The sequence below is a fragment of the Ochotona curzoniae genome, unplaced genomic scaffold (genome assembly GCF_017591425.1).
Source record: "Ochotona curzoniae isolate NIBS_2020 unplaced genomic scaffold, NIBS_Ocur_1.0 contig_46, whole genome shotgun sequence".
NCBI classification, from domain to species: domain Eukaryota; kingdom Metazoa; phylum Chordata; class Mammalia; order Lagomorpha; family Ochotonidae; genus Ochotona; species Ochotona curzoniae.
Genome location: NW_024466340.1, coordinates 4,221,339 through 4,238,293, shown reverse-complemented (window position 1 = coordinate 4,238,293; position 16,955 = coordinate 4,221,339). Strand labels below are relative to the sequence as shown.

At 49.0% G+C, this 16,955-nt stretch overlaps 1 protein-coding gene across 4 annotated transcripts in view; it reads left to right on the top strand.

Moving 5' to 3' along the window:
• The window catches only part of PTPN11 (protein tyrosine phosphatase non-receptor type 11), a 52,011-nt gene extending 35,667 nt beyond the window's left edge, over positions 1-16,344 (top strand). The window contains exons 10-16 of one of the 4 annotated variants that reach the window (XM_040986963.1): positions 2,418-2,549; positions 4,046-4,200; positions 4,823-4,890; positions 5,300-5,451; positions 9,711-9,823; positions 11,114-11,214; positions 12,116-16,344. In XM_040986963.1, coding sequence (XP_040842897.1) covers positions 2,418-2,549; positions 4,046-4,200; positions 4,823-4,890; positions 5,300-5,451; positions 9,711-9,823; positions 11,114-11,183 — 690 coding nt within the window. In that variant the 3' untranslated portion in view covers positions 11,184-11,214; positions 12,116-16,344. Of the gene's footprint in view, positions 1-2,417; positions 2,550-4,033; positions 4,390-4,822; positions 4,891-5,299; positions 5,452-9,710; positions 9,824-11,113; positions 11,215-12,080 lie in introns of those variants that run through there. The other 3 variants (XM_040986961.1, XM_040986962.1, XM_040986964.1) reach the window with 3 other exon arrangements.
• Positions 16,345-16,955: the final 611 nt, after the last annotated feature.

Here is a 16,955-nt window from a genome sequence, read left to right as displayed (position 1 = left end):
GCTGTTTGTAAGTACCTGACAGTCCAGGTTTGCTGTATTAGGAAATGGATAAACAAATTATGCATGCTCTATGTTACCTTCCAGAAAAAAAAAAACCAGACCAGAATAGATTTGATTAGGATTTATGTACCTTGGTGTAATTTTTGTTGTTTTGCTTACTTGAGGCTCATGAAGCTGTGGAGCTGGTAGTTATTTCAAATATGGGTAATGTCCAGCCTTATGTCTTCGGGTATCTTCCTTGTCCTGGCCCAAGCCCCTAGTTACTTGTTTAAAAAAAATATATGTATTTTAAAATTTATTGGAAAGGCGACTCTTGCATCGTTGGCAGGGGCCTGACTGCTTGGGTCATCTTTTGCTTCTTTTACAGTACATCAGCGGGGAGCTGAATGGAGCAGCCAGGGCTTGGACCGGCACTCCTGATCTAAAATGCCCAGTGATGCCTGTGGCGTGAGCAGTGGCTTGGCCCAGTGCATCACAGTGCCAGTCTTGTGAATCAGTTCTTTTTCTGCTCTGTGTTTAGTTTTGGATGATTTCTTCCACAATATATAATCTGTTCTTAGTGTATCCAGTATATTTTTCATAGCAAACATTCGATTTTTTTTTTAATCTCAGGAAGTCTTATGTGGGTCTTTTAAACATCTTCATTGTCTGCTTTTAACATGTGCAGCATTCCCCGTGTTCTGTGAACGTGCGATCTCTTTATAATGCCCATTTTAATGTCCTTGCCCTTTAATTGTCATATGTATCATTTCCTCCCCCTGCCCTTTTTAAGACTTATTTGTTTTTATTGGAAAAGCAGATTTTCAGAGGGAAGGAGAAAAAGAAAGATCTTCCATTTGTTTCACTCCCCAAATGGCTGCAATGGCTGGAACTGAGCTGATCTGAAGCCAGAAACTTTTTCCAGGCCTCCCATGTGGGTGCAGGGTCCCAAGGCTTTGGGCCGTCCTCTTCTGCTTTCCCAGGCCACAAGCAGGGAGCTAGATGGGAAGAGGGGCTGCCGGGTTTAGAACTGGTGCCCATGTAGGATCCTGGTGCATGTAAGGCAAGGACTTTAGCCACTAGGCCACTGCGCTGGACCCCAGGCCCTCTTTTTCTTTTTTAAATTAAAGCCATTTTAATTAGCTAATTTGTTTGAGAGAATGAGCAAGAGAGCGAGCAAGCTCCTATGTGCTGCTCCTCCTTCAAATAACCGTAGCAGCTGGGACTGGGCCTGGGCTGAAGCTGGGGACTGGGGATGCAGTTTACACATCCCCCAGGTGGGTGGCAGGAATTCATTCATCTGAAGTATCACGGCTACCTCCCAGTTTGTGCATTGAAGGGGGTGTAGTCAGGAGCTGGAGCCAGGTGCTGAACCCCTATTTCTGATGGGAAACGTGAGTGTCTTAACCTTGGGGTAAATAAATTTCCGTCTTCCTAATAGGCAACATAAATTTCTCTTGCTGATATTTGTGTCTCAGAGGATTTGGGAAGTGCATAGTACAGTTGGCCATTGCTAGAAAAAAACAAAACATAAAAGCATTTTCTGCCCAGAACACATCACCAAATAGATAGAAAGTCTCTCTGAGCAAAATAGCTTCCCTGTTGGCAACAGGATGATTTCCTGACTGTCACGCTTCTCAGTGCGCCTGCTCCTGACGTCCACGGCGACCGCAGATGTGGCATCCCCAGGCCCTCAGTTCAGGGAAAGTGACGCATGTGGTGGGTATCAGATGGGTCTGGATATAGAAAAAGCCCGAGAGGCTGCCTTTTCGTGACAGAGTTGTTCACACTTGGGTTAGAGAAGGCGCCGAGTCCTCCTACACAGTGCGGAAACAAACCAGACAGTCTGGCTTGGTGGGCAGCCCCGCCACCTCCACATTCTTGCTTCCCTTCCCTTCCCCTTAGAGTGACTGGCAGATCTCTAGAACTCAAAAATCAGTGGTGCTAGATAGCACCCAACTGGTGGGTCCCTCTGTCCCTTGGAGACGAACAAACGTTGACCTTGACTCGTGACTTTCCCTTTCCGCTTCCGCCCGCTTCTCCAGGCATCTACTTTTCTTATTTGAACTCTACCTTCCTTTTAATTTGTTGATTTCCATTTTGTTTCAAAGGCAGAGAGTCAGATAGAGTTGTTCCGTACCCTAGTTGACCTCACAGATGTCTGCCTCAGCTAAGCCAGGAGCCAGGAACTCAGTGTGACTCCCTTACATGGGTGGCGGGCCCCCAAGTCCTCGGACATGTAGCTCTCTGATACGTGCTACATATTGTCCCAAGGAGTGAATTAACTGTCGAGCCACATGTCTGCACCCCTTCCTGCTCTTTGAAAACCCAGCAGGTGCTAGACATGCCATTCTCCCTGTGAGTGGTCATTAAGCCAGACTTGACTGTTTGCTGCCAGGCTCACAGAAGTGAATTGTCTTTTCGCCAATCCCTTCCAGAGTAAATGTGTCAAATACTGGCCTGATGAGTACGCCCTAAAAGAATACGGAGTGATGCGTGTTAGAAACGTCAAGGAAAGCGCTGCTCATGACTATACCTTACGAGAACTTAAACTTTCAAAGGTTGGACAAGTAAGTATATTGTCGTATTTTTAGAGATTGGATGACTGTGTGAGGTGTGCCATGAGCCAGGGTATTGAGGCTACTCATGTGTGTGTGCGCTTGTGCCCTCCTTCACTCCTTGATTGGATACCATCTGGGTGGCGGGCACAGTCCAGGCACTGCTGGCACATGTTGAGCTAGATGGGGACAGTGGTAACTGGGGAGATGGGCCATTTGGAGTCAGTTGAACTCTGTGTTGAGTGTGCCAAGGCCACAGGGTGGGGTACTCCCCAGTGACTGGGCCCTTGGCATGGGGTCAATAGGGAAGGCACTCCCTCAGATGGTGATGTGTGAGCTGATGTTACAGGGTGGCCCCAAATCACTCAGAGTTGCCCATCCACGCCCTGTCCCCTGGAAAGTGGTCTGTGAGGCCTCTGTTCTCACTCCTCCTGCCTGGCAGTGCAGAGCTTCCACTGTGTCATGGGGAGGCACTTCTGAGCAAATCTCCCATACTGTCCCAAGCAGGAGTCAGGAGAAGCAGCAGTGCTCAGGCAGGGCACCACGCCCGGACTGCTGCGCCCACCGGCATTTCTGTGTGTACTCCTACCAATGAGCTGCACTAGGCATGGGTTTGTCACTAAAACTGAAAAGAAACCCATGCTGATGAATAGGGAGACCGATTGTCAGTAGAACCAAAGCAAAGCCTCCCTTACAGCCTGGTTCCTTGTTTCCACTCAGCTTGAGTTGTCCCCTGATACACAGGAGGAGAGAGAGTGGCCATGGCTCGTGCTGAACCTCGTGCTTGCCCTCATGGGCAAGAACCTGAGCCACATTGAGCCCTGCATGTCTTGGGAAGGCTTGAGGCCTTCGCTGTCCCTCTCAGTGGTTCCCAACTGTGTGCTGGCCCTCAAAGGGTCTCCGAGCTCGGATAGTCCCCGCTGTGGTGGTGGGAGAGAGCAAGTTAGAGATCACTCTTCCTCTTTTACACATGAAGAAATGGAGACCCAGAGATGTCTGAGGGCTAGTGAGTGTAAATGTCTGGATGTCAGCCCAGACCTCATCATCTGATTGGCAACGTCAGTCTGCTTGGCTGCTTGGCACTAGGGGGAGAGCGAAATTCAGTGACATTGTAACATGGGCCAGGTCCACAGAGGCCACAGACGGCCACAGCTGTCCTCTCCTGCAGAGAACAGAGACCTGACTTTGGCCGGGCCTGCAGCTCTGGAGTTGAGTGTCACCTGGATGAGGAGGAGTGGGGCCACCCCGTGCTGGGAACAATGCAGAGAGGTGATACAGGAAGCTAATTGTCACACCAGAACTTTTAGTTCCCACGACAGGCAGAGTTCCCTTGGTGGTGACCCAGCCAGATGTGAGACTCAGAAAGTGGACCCCTAAGTGGCGAGCCGGAACCTTGGGCCCAGTAGCACCATTGGCTTCTGTGGGATGTAGGAAAGCTGAGAAGTGGGTAATTCCTCAACCCCTTGATTTATTTAATTCGGTTCTGGTTTTTCTTGGCTCTACTCCAGGGGAATACAGAGAGAACGGTCTGGCAGTACCACTTTCGGACCTGGCCTGACCACGGCGTGCCCAGTGATCCTGGAGGCGTGCTGGACTTCCTGGAGGAGGTCCACCACAAGCAGGAGAGCATCATGGACGCAGGCCCGGTTGTGGTCCACTGCAGGTGACATCCCCTGCCTCTGTCTTGGCTACAGTCTGTGCCCAACTCCCAGCTTATCTCCTAGGGCTTCTTTCACCCCCAGCCTCAGCAGTGTACCTGTGGGGGCCCTCAGTGTCTGCCCCAGGCATGCACAAGCTTCTTGAAGGGACACTTGCTCTGAGATGGCTTCTTGCAGACCCTGCAGGACTGCCAGGTGTTGGGGGTGGGAGGGGCAGTCACAGCCCTTGTTCTCATGGACTCCTGTGGACTCCTGTGTCTGGGCCTTCTGGCTTGGTTTTCTGTCCTAACCTGCCAGCTCAGAATTCATCTTGTTTGGGACTATTCGCGTCTGTCAAGGAGATAAGAGGTGTAGGGCCTTCCCACAATTAAAAAAAATTCATGTTATTAAAAACCTGTGCACGGATTGAAGATCTGTTCTTGCACTTAATTCCACTTCCTGCTGACTTTTTGACGTCCCTCGTAGTTTTCCCCGACCATATTCCTCTGCTTGTTTACTTCCAAAGTCCAGCTGCTTCCTACAAGGCCTGTGATGGAGGTTGAGCCCCACACCAGAATTTTTTTTTCTTTTATAAAGAATATAGTTTTTAAATGCCGATGAATGAGTCCTCTGTCCTTGTGCCCACAGTGCTGGAATTGGCCGCACCGGGACGTTCATTGTGATTGATATCCTCATTGACATCATCAGAGAGAAAGGTAGGTCTCCTGGAGGGAAACCGGCCCAAAACATTCTCCTGCAGAGTTTCGGCAGAATAGAAGCCAGGCTGTCTGAGCTTTGGGACCCTAGTCAGGAGTCTAGGACCCTACTGCTATGGCTTTTTGTGGTGAGGGCAGTGGTGGTCCCTGCCCAGCCACTGGATCCTTGTTTACAGGGTGGGATGGATCACTGGAGAGGAGGGGCTAGGCAGCCCCGGTGTGCGATGTGTTGCTCACCCCTTCGTCCTGGATCCCTGGGGTTGGTGCAGAGTCCAGTAGACTTTGGAAGAAGCTCAGCTCACACCTTCAAGACTGAAGCTGCCCCCTCTCAGTCTGCCAGGAGCTGTGCGTGGGACGACGTGCTGCCGCCTGCAGTGCCTCCTGATGTTCTGTGGTGTTTGCTTTGCAGGTGTCGACTGTGACATTGACGTGCCCAAGACCATTCAGATGGTGCGGTCCCAGAGGTCAGGGATGGTCCAGACGGAAGCCCAGTACCGCTTTATCTACATGGCTGTCCAGCACTACATTGAAACACTACAGCGCAGGATCGAGGAGGAGCAGGTGCTGAGCCAGGAAAGGGTGGCATGTGGGGTTTCGTTTCCTCTCTGCATATCTAGGCTGTGTTTTTCTTCATGACTCCAGTAGGCACCTGTCTTTGTTGGGGAGTGGGAAACAAATTCCCACTGCAAGCGTTTCTTGCCGCGCTCTCAGGGTTTCCAGTCTGGCCCTCAGGGAGAAGCACTACCGATGGAGCAGCTGCCCCGTGGACAGTTCCCAGGCTCACAGAGCCCGCCCAGCTCAGCCTTGGAGCCTCCAGCCTGGTCAGCTTTGATCCCGGCCCTGTTTATCCTGATTCCATCTTTGAAAATGAGTGCCTCACTCTTAATAGCGTATGGCTATTTGAACCACTAACTTGGTTGAGTTGGAAACAGTGAAATTTCAGTTTTAATAAGCTATGCATAATGAAGAATGTGGAGTTGGCGCCTCTCCATTTGAAGCTATTCATAACAGACACAAAGCCGTGTTAATGAGGAGTATGCTGAAATGAGCGGGAGGAGGAGAGGGCTGCGCTTTTAGGGAGCCGTGCCTACACTCCCCCTTAAAGACTCCCCTCAGCCTTGTTGCTGCGCTGCAGGCAGGGAGATGTTTAAACAACACCCACATGCCTCCTTCTCTGTTTATTCCTGCCAGAAAGCTTTACATCACAAAGGGGACCCGGCACCCAATTGGAATATTTCTAGCTTATCCGGAATCGGGCATCTGGATCCACCTAAAGACTCTGGGTTGTGTCATTGTACAGAAATAACTTCAGAAACAGGATATGAATGAAGATCTGAGGCCAAATAATTAACAAGTGACCAGTATACACAGAGAGAAGAAGAGACAGAGAGGAAGATGTTCCATCCCACTGGTTCACTCCCCAAGTTACCACGACGGCTGGAGCTAAGCCAGTCAGGAGCCAGGAGCTTCTTCTGGGTCTCCCATGTGGGTGCAGGGTCAGAAGGCTTTGGGCTGTCCTGGATTGCTTTCCCAGGTCACAAGCAGGGAGCTGGATGGGAAGCAGTGCCGCTGGGATTAGAACCAGTGACCATATGGGATCTCAGCGCGTGCAAGGCGAGGACTTTAACCACTGTGCTATCGTGCCGGACATGGTTTTGTGTCTCTTAAAATCTTTTTCTGTTCTTTGTTGGGCACGGGTTATGGTTCTGAGTAAGATAGGGGAAAGACACCTCCTTGATGGACTGAGGTTTCATGTATGATTTACAACTTATTTTGAAAAATCAAAAAACATAGCATCCACAAAATGATTTAGTATTGACATTTTTTCTTATAGGGGGACAGGGATCAATCACTTTTTTTAAAAAGAGATTTATTTATTTTTATTACAAAGTCAGATATACAAAGAGCTGGAGAGATAGAGAGGAAGATCTTTGGTCTGATGATTCACTCCCCAAGTGAGTGCAATGGCTGGTGCTGTGCCTATCTGAAGCCAGGAGCCAGGAACCTCCTCCAGGTCTCCCACACGGGTTCAGGGTCCCAAAGCATTGGGCCATCCTCTTCTGCTTTCCCAGGCCACAAGCAGGGAGCTGGATGGGAAGTGGAGCTGCCAGAATTAGAAACGGCGCCCATATGGAATCTTGGTGGGTTCAAGGCGAGGACTTTAGCTGCTAGGCCACGCCGCTGGGCCCCAATCACTTTTTTTTTTTAAGGATGTATTTATTTTATTTTATTTTTTGGAAAGTAAGATTTACAGAGGAGGAGAGACAGAGAAAGATGGTTCATCTGCTGGTTTACTTCCCAAGTGGCTGCAATGGCTGGAGCTGAGCCAATCCTGAGCCAGAAGCTTTGGAGCCTCCTCTGGGTCTCCCATGTGGGTGCAGGGTCCTAAGGCTTTGGGCCATCTTCTACTGCTTTCCCAGACCATAAGCAGAGAGCTGGAAGGGAAGTGGAGCAGTGCCCATATGGGATCCCTGCAGATACAAGGTATGGACTTTTTTTACTAGGCTGTGGTGTTCTGGGCCCATATTATTATTTTTTTTATTATTATTATTTTTTCATTGGAAAGGTGGATATACAGAGAGGAGAGACAGAGAGGAAGATCTTCCATCCGATGATTCACTCCCCAAGTGAGTGCAACGGGCCGATACTATGCCGATCCGAAGCCAGGAGCCTCTTCCGGGTCTCCCACGCGGGTGCAGGTTCCAAAAGCTTTGGGCCGTCCTCGACTGCTTTCCCGGGCCACAGGCAGGGAGCTGGAAGGGAAGCGGGACTGCCGGGATTAGAACCGGCGCCCATATGGGATCCCGGGCGTGCAAGGCGAGGACCTTTAACCACTTGCACCACCGCGCCGGGCCCCATATTATTTTTTAAAGATTTGTTTATTTATTGTGAAAGTCAGAGTTAAACAATAAAGGGAGAGAAAGGAAGAGAGAGATTTTCATTTGCTCGTTCACTCTCCAGGTGAACCTGACCAGCTGCAGTGGTCAGGGCTGGACCAAGCTGAAGCCAGGAGGCAGGAGCTTCATCCAGATCTCCCACATGAATATTAAGTGCCCAAACACTTGGGCCATCTGCCCCTGATTTCCCAGGCCATTAGCAGGGAGCTGGATTGAAAGTGGAGCAGTTGGAACATGAACCGGTGCCCATATGGGATGCTGATTGCAGGTGGCAGCTCTACCCATTGTGCTGTAGTGCTAACTCCAACATTTCCTTCAAGGTCCTTCTCTTTATTGAACACGCCATGGGGCTGGTATTGTGTCGCAGCAGGTTGAGTTGCCACTTGGCACACCTGCATCCCAGGTCAGAGAGCAGATTTGAATCCTGGCTGTTCCTCTTCTGATTAGCTCCCTGCTAATGTGCTTACGAGGCAGTGGATGATAGTTCAAATACTTGGAATCCTGCTGTTCGTGTGGGAGATTGTGCTAGAATTCTCAGCTGCTGGCTTTGGCCTGGCCAAGCCCTGGCTGTTTCCAGGTATTTGGGGAGTAAATCAGTGGGTGGAAAATCTAGCTTGTCTCTCTCTTTGTTGCTCTTCCTTTCAAAGAGATGGAAATAAAGAAACTTTAAGGAAACAAGTGTAACAAGTTACCAGTGAATTTCCCTTTGACGCTTACCCCTAGATCCATCCCTCATTCCATTCCTGAAATCCAAAAGCAGTCACTAGTCGCTTTTTATATTATGAAATACAAGTACCTGTAAACAGTGTGTAACTTTGTTCTAGAAGTTTGGAACATATGCCCAGATGGCATATGCTCTGTTGTTTTATTGTTGTGTATGTTGTGTTGTTTTATTGTTGTGTGACTTGTGTTTTTGCACCTTGTTTATGAAGTCTGTTTTCACACACATCTGTTGTGTTCCTCCTTAGTATCACGTATCGTTTCACCATCTGAGCACATCACACTCCCTCGTCCTGTTAGTGGGCCTTGGCGAGACTATGCACTCAAAGGCCACTGTTGGACAGCTCCTTCAGGCTCCAGGGGTTCCTGGAGAAGTCATGTTCCAGGTTGGAAGCCAGATGCCTTTCCAGTTGGGTTGCTAGCTGAATTATTAGCACTGCCTTTTCTAACTGCTTGGGCTCCTGTCTTCCCACCCAGCAGAGGTGAATGGAAGCCCCCTCCTTATATTTGAAAGGGCTACCCTTCGAGCTGCTTGCCCTTTCCAAGCAGACTTTTAAGGAAGCCGCATTGTAGAATACTGCTTATTTGACAGATGAGATTTTTCCAAATTGGCTGTGTCTAGGTGAATATTAGAGAAAGAAATAATCAGTCATCCAACCAGGAGTTCTGCCAAATATAGCTCACTCCATGTCTGAAAGGAGACACACTGGTTCTGTTTGCTTCCCCTTGCACGTCCCCATTGCTCCTGCCTTTCCTACCCCAGGGATCATTAGAGCCGAAAGTGAAGTGTTAAAGGTGTTCCCTGGGTGAGAGAAGAGAGGGTGGAGTGCATTACTGTTTCTAGTAAGAGTACAGCCATTAGACTCCTCTCCCCACGGTGTCTCTGGAAATCATTAAATGTGTTCCCTTGGCCCCTGGGATGATTAGATGCTGATGTGGCAAGGAGTACGCCTTCTCCCTCCCTCTGATCCAGTGTGGTAAGTTGTGGACGTCCAGCTCCGTGCCTTGCAGTGCTGTGGCTCCCACGTTCTCCTCAGTCACATGGTGTGGCTCCTAACTACCGGTCAGCCAGTTGGCATCCTCCAGCCTCTGGTCCATCTCGCTCTCTTTCCTTCTGTCTCTTGTTTTAAGTTTTTGATTCTTTATTCCTTTTTTTTAAAAAAAGGCTACGGTCCCTCACACATGTATTCTTCCAACTTTCAGAAAAGCAAGAGGAAAGGGCATGAATACACCAATATTAAGTATTCCCTAGCGGACCAGACAAGTGGAGATCAGAGTCCCCTTCCGCCTTGCACCCCAACGCCACCGTGTGCAGAGTAAGTAGCGGGGAAGGAAATTCTTTGTACTGCTCCAGAGTTTTACATGCAGCTTTTCATTTAAAAAAAAAAAAAAGAAGGCATGTTGTGGCACTTGAGAGGTGAGCGGGTGGCTTGTGTGGGTTGTGTTGATGCCACTGAGGCACAAGTTTTTCCTCCACCGAGGATGCTAAGAGACCCTGCAAGGGGGCTTGCAAACTTCATGGAAAATGCCTACTATGGAAAAAAAAAGCTAAGATTTCAAAATTTTTTTGTACTAAAATAAACTTTAACTCCATTTTTTTTTTCAAGAAAATGGAAAACAGTCCATTGTAGTGTTTATGAGAATGGCAGTTCTAAGTTGTTATTTTTCTGTATTCTGTGTATTTTGAACTCACTCCTTAGTATAACATTTACTTTGCATTTTCCCCTAAGCATCTGCTGTGGATTATGAAAGCCCTGCACACTACGTCAACCTCTTGGCGTATGGGCGACTTGTGTTTACACTGACTTCCTATTAATGCGGAAGTGACGTTGCGTGGCAGAGGTGGTCCCTGCTGCAGGCTGCCTCTTGCTGTTGCCTGCTTTTCTCTCTGTCCCAGTGGAATGGGGCCGAGGGACCTGGCATTTTCACTCTCTGCCGTCATTTGTGGTAGAACTAGAACATCAGCAATCTGAGTGCCTGCCAAAAGCTGTCTCCTCGTGTTGGCCTCCCCGAAGCAGCTCGAGCGACTCCCAGCTTGGTGGTGGCAGGCTTGGGGGCTCACAGCCCCTCCGCATCTCTGTCCCATGGACCCCCATTTGGGTTGACTTGTGTTCGAGTCCCTGCAGGCTGACAGCCTGTCCTTCCTGCCCGCTCTGAGCTCCTCCCTGCCTCTGGTGCTCTGGGCCTCTGTGCCAGGGCTCTGAACCTTCCCTGCCCTAGTGTTACCTGCATCCCCTGGTCTGACTGTTCCTATGCCTGCTTTTCCTGGCCTTTTAGCCTGGTCCAGTCCTTCTGCTGGGAACAACAATTCCTCTCTCTGTGTGCAGGTCTCTCTCTCCTTCCAGTCGCACTCAAATGCCATATCCTACAGGTTCCTTTGCTGTGCCTTCCTAAAAAACAGCCTGCTTCCCTCCAAATCTCAGACAGCACCGGGCCCCAGGTCGTTCGTTGCTGAGTGTTCATGTTTCGTTCCCCTTCCACAGGGCAGGGACAGTGACTGCATCCTAACCGGTCCCCATAGGTGGTAGCTGTGCTTTGTCTGTGTCGTGGCAGCTCGAGCAGCACAGGCTGTGCTTCTATAAACACCTGCCTCCCTTCCTCCACAGGATGCGAGAAGATAACGCCAGAGTCTACGAGAATGTGGGGCTGATGCAGCAGCAGAAAAGCTTCCGGTGAGAGGAGGCACCTGACTTCAGCACAGGACTCGGTACTGACATGTCAGCGCTGTCTTGACTAGAGACTCACGTGACTTGTGGCTGTCCCAGCTCGATTAAGCACCCTCCTCTTCCTCTCTTTGTGCTTCCATCTCCAAGTGCGATGTAGCTTAGAGTTCCTATAAACATTAAAATCAAATGTAGACCTGCGTCTGCAGAGGGGAGGGGTAAGGCTGGTATTGACTCTAGACACAGTTGGTGCTGGGAACCTAAAAAATATACTTACTTATTTATTTTGATTTTATCTGAAAGAGAGCTAGAGATCTTCTTCCCCCACATGCCACAACAGCTAGGCCCGGGTCATGTCAGGACTCTGGAACTCCATCTAGGTCTCCTTACGTAGGTGGCAGGAACCCAAGGGTGTGTATTAGCAGGAAGCTGGATTGGAAGCAGAGGTGGGGCTTGAACCCGGGCACTCTGAAATGGGGTCCAATTGGCATCTTCACTGCTGTGCCCAACATGCGCCCTGACAGCAGCAGGTATTAGCATAGCCCAAGCTATGCTGTTGGATGATCTGCCAAGGACCTGGGAAGTGATTGGATGTGGTATCAGGTGGGTGGGGTCATGGTGTCCAAGTTCTCATCCCTGTTGACTGAGATATGACACCTGTTCCAGGCTCGCCTGGCCCCTGGCCGTGTCAGCTCCACGCCCCTGCCAGCTCTGCTACTGCGAACTCATCTCCATTCTCTGGCAGTCACCTTTTTAGGTGGAGACCCATTGCATCCTGTGTGTTTTAATGGCAAGTTATAGATGTGCAGTGTCACAGTTTTCAGGTTGAACCCCCCTCCCTTTTAATTGGGTAGTATAGCTCTTTTTAAACTCTGCATCTCACAAGTTGAATGCTTTGTTGTACTTGCAGCTATAAAGGGATTAAACATCCTTACTTCTCCCCAGATGTCAACTTTTGCCGTCTCCCTGAAAAGATCCAGAGCAGTCACAAGAAAGTTGACATGAAGAATGAATTCGAATTGGCAAGGCCTGCGTTAACTGTGGCTGACTGCCTTTGGAGAAGCAAAATTTGAAACCATTTGAAGACCACTGTATTCTAACTCCACAGTTCATTTCCTCAGATAAGAAGAAACCATCTCTACAATGTAGATGTTGTGACATTTTCTAGAATTTCGTTTTAAATTGAGGAAGCAGTTCAGCTGTGCTCTGTATTTTGCAGGTTTATATGGGGATTCAAGTTCTAGTTATGGGTGGTTTTGTAATTGCATTTTTTCTTTTTATAACCCTATGTTGTTTTGTTTTCCTCTTGGTGGAGCACATTAGGGTGCTTGTAAGCAGAAGTAGTTTGGGAAGACTAGGTCACAACTTCTTTGAGAGAGGAGGACAGTTTCCTTGACCGTCGCTACTATGTGAGTCAGTTTTGTGTCACTCGGATGGAATCCTGCAGACGGGGTGATTTGTCATGAACTGAGACCAGGAAGTTGGAGATCGACGGCCTACAGGTGAGGGCCTGTTTATACCAGAACACAACGGAAGCCGTCACCTGCCGGAAGAGGGCCAGAGAGGACCGAGGGTGCTCCTTCCAACAGGACCCACTCTCAGAAGAACAAACCCACCCCCATTTGCTTAGAGGGGGCAGAGCCCTCACGGCCTAGGCCCAAGGTCCTCATTGTCAGCACTGTTGCACTGGGGATTCGGTTTCCGGCACGTGAACTCTGGGGGACTTTGTCAAACAGTAGCTGTGATCCACTGGGCGATGCTTTTTTTTTGGGGGGGATGAATTAGGCCATCAGCTGAGATAGAATTTGACCATCTCCCTTTGCACTATCCTTGATTAATATTGGGGAAAATCATGGGAATGCATGAATTAGGGTAAGAGCTGTCTTTCTCTTCTTGACCTACAACCAGTGACCATTCAGCTGCTGACTGCGAAGGTTGTGGTGGGCCATATTTTCTTTGCATTTGAGCGATTGTCTTGTGTTTAGGAAGAAAAGACATCCATGGATGACTAGCATTTTGGTTATCCAATATGGCTGACAAACTGCTACCCTTAAACGTAGTGGCTTGATACAGCACTGTCCCCTCCCCACAGTCCTAGCGATTGTTCAACTGATCTTGCAGGTGGCTGGCTACTCCTATGAGTGTCGAGTGGGCTGAGACCCGTGGCTGACTAGGCCACTCTCCGCATGCAGTCCCCCTCGGGACCTCGCCAGCAGGGCAGCTAGACCTCTCCCATGGCAGCTCCGAGCTCCCAAGGGTTCCACAGCAGAAGCAGCACCCAAGTCTTCGTGGGACCTCAGCTCAGAACTGCCACCACATCTTCCCCCTCCGTGCAGGCTGACTGACGACTGAGGGCCCCCTGCCACAGGTCCATGGCCAACCTCGCAGTGGAGGGCTCTGTTGGCAGCCACCAGTCTTTCCAACCCTCCTGAGCAGTGGCCATGGAAACCCCAAGCGTGGTTGGCAGAGGCCACAGCTGCTGACACTGCTGTTCCCTGAGCTGCAAGTCAAAGTGAAAAAGAGAGGGCCTTTGAGAAACTTCCTGAGCCAGTTCTGGCAGCTTTGAGCCCATTTCCTGAAGTTTCACTTGGACAAGCAGGTGTCCTAAGCCCCGATGTATGTAAGGGGACGGACCCCACGAGAGTAGAGCCATCCTTTGGGAGAGCATGAGCTGCTATTGGGGCCAGTAGTTTTGGGTCAGGCCTTACACGTGCACACGTGTAGATGGGCTGTGGGGAGAAGGGGCTCAGCCCTAGGGAGGCCTCCCATCACACTGGCTGAGCTCAGTTGGGTTTGAACCAAGCAGTGAGATTTGCTGATGTTCTACCTTAAGTGCCTTCTCCAAAGACATCCCCTTCGGCCTGAAGCCTCAGTGTCTCAGTGACAGTCTCCTGGGTAACCATGAGGAAGCGCCATGGCCCCTTGTGCCCGGAAGTCCTGGCCTCCTGACCCAGATGCTTCTTGCTTTGGCTCCTGACAGGAAGGACTCATGGTCCAGTTCCAGAAGTGCTCCCTTCTGGAGGTCTTTCATTCCCTGGGAACCCCGAGACGGTTGAGCAGTGCAGTGGCCACCGCCAAAGCGTTCCTTCCCCCTCTCCTCCCCATGACCTTTAACATTGCTTCTGAATACAGGTGTGGGCTGAAGGTGTTACTTATTAGGAGATGTAATGACTGTGGTCTCATCAAGCCTGTGAAGAGAGGGATTCCAGCTCAGTGTCTGCGACCAGGGTCTTGAGTCTTGTTCTTTCCCTGGCAGTGTTACATGGAATTGTTCTCTATTTTGCTTGGATTTTCTGGCTGTGTTCTGATTCTGGGCTTTGGGGGTGTAGTGGGAGGTGGGGAACAAAGGCTTTCACCAGCATACAAGAGTCTGATTGTACAGAAACACCTGCCATATTAATGTTTCCGCCTGTAGCTCAAGATGAGCTGTTTTTGCCCTCGGAACAGAAATACCTGATCTTGGCTAGCTTAATCTGTTGGTTTTCATTTGCATTTCCCTCTGCAAAGTCAGAAAACTATCCTGTTGTTTTGTCAACTTAGGCCAAGACTAGATTCCTCCTAGTCTCTTGGTGGCTGAGGCTCACGGCGTGTTTGATAAAAGGTGATGGTGGGTTCTCAGGGGAGGGTGCTGTGTGTGGGGTGGAATTGGACAGAGGGGCTGAGGTATGGGGAAGCTCAGACAGGTTAGAAGGTGGAAACGAAAGTTCTGAAGAAGCGGTTTCTGAGCAAGTCAGGTGGTCCAGGGCCAGAGCAGTCCGTCACCAGTTGCCTCAGCTGACTTGGAAGGCAGCTGTGAGAGCCCCGCACTTGCAGCCTGCTGTTAGAGGTGCAGTGTGGACAGCAGGCCAGAGCCGGAAGTGCATTTGACAATTGTAAGCATAGGCGTTTATATTCAAAGGGAAGACACGATCTGACGCATGAAAAAGGCCAACTGCCAGTGTCTTGATAGCTCTTTTTTTTTTTTTTTTTAAAGAAGTGTCAAAGGATACTTCTAGTCCAGTGCGTGACCTGCTTCGGAGGTCACATCTCCCGTTGCCACCAGTGACTTCTCAAACCTGGCCACACAGGAAGGCGGAGGCGCGTGGTGGCCCACCTGGAGACCCAGCTGGCTTTGCACAACCCAGTGGCTTCGGAACAGCCAAGCAAACAGTCCCGATTGCTTGTAGCAGCCGTTTCACTGGGGATCTTAAGAACTGATCTAACAGCCTGGGTTATTTCTAGTATGGGGGGGGGGGATGAGGGTGTGGGAGAGTATGGGGTTGGGAAGTGTTTAGTTGTAGAGTAGTAATCCTTAAGGGGACTTAGCCTGCAGGCAAGAAGGCACACCAACATTGCTGCGTTCCCCCAGTTGCTGGGGGAGAGAGTTTGACACAGCAAGCACAGGGCCGCCCTGGCATCAAGATGCCTTTATTAGGAAGTGGATCAGCCCTTCATTTTGTGGAAATCTTTCTCCTTCTTCCTCTTGAAAACTAAGTTCTGAAATAGAGTTTATTGTATCCTCCATTACTTAAAAAGATCGCTCTTTCTCACTAGGGGCAGTTCACATAGGCAAGAATAGTCCACAGTTGGTTTTAATGTTACATCACTTTGCCATCTATTAAACTAATTTCTACAAGTTTTTTTTTTTTCCATCCTAAACCACAAATCATGTAATTAATCATTTGCCTGTTTATTTATGAACTAATTGTGATTCTTTTATTAATAAAAGCTAATGGAAAAGGATCCTTTATTAAGCTGATGACTAGACCCATTATTAATTTTCCTGCAGCATTATGAAGAAGTATTGTACCAGAGTATTAAAAAAGATATGTAATATTTTATTGATAAATCTATCCTTTAAAAGGAGAACGTTTTAGGATGCCATCATTTTGATGTGAATCATGTAAATGTTGATAATATGTTGTTTATTATACATTTAGTGGTCCAAGAGACCCAGCCATTGCCTTTTTGCCCACTTATATCATGGAGTCTATTTGCAATTGTTTTTTTTTTTAAACAGTGACATTAAAAGAATAGTTTATGTAGAGAAACATTAGTGATGTTAATTGTCTCCCCACCTGTATTTATGGGTGTTAGTTCAACTGCTTTGCTAGTTTCAAAGCTGTATTATCAGAGTATAAGTGTATTTGTAAACTGTATGGGAACTAAAAGTTAGGAATAAAACCATTTTCTTAGGTTGTGGTAGTTGTCATTCACTTCATCAGAAATACTCAGGGGGAAATTAAGATTGGGGCTAACCCAATCTTTCACACCGGTAGAACACTGATGTCATTTTAAAAAATAATCTTAAAGATGTACTGCTTGAGTTTATTTGATAGAGACAGAACTCCCATCCTTTCTGATTTGTTCACCAAAACACAAAAAGCTGGGGCTGGTACAGAGTGAGGCTGGGAGCCAAGATCTCAGTCCAGGCCTCCCACCCCCCTGCTCGGGCCATCAGCACTGCCTTCCAGGGTGTGTCAGCAGCAAGATGAAGTTGGGAGTGCAGCTGGGACTTGCGCATCCCAGGCTGTCCAACACCCACTGAGACGCTAACAGGCATCTAGCAGATCCTGTCTTCAGTGACTTCACATCAGACACGCGGCTCAGTCCCCCGGAGTTCAAAGACTTATACCTGCTGTCTGGTGGTGAGATTGGAAGAACATGTGGGTAGGTTAAAGGTAAGGTGTGTGTGTATGTGTGTGTACGTGCACACACAGAGAACTGAATGTCGGGGATTTGGTGGGGTCCCACATAAGAGGCATCAGCTCTTCCCTGGAGGGTACGCTTAGGCCCCTACACACGT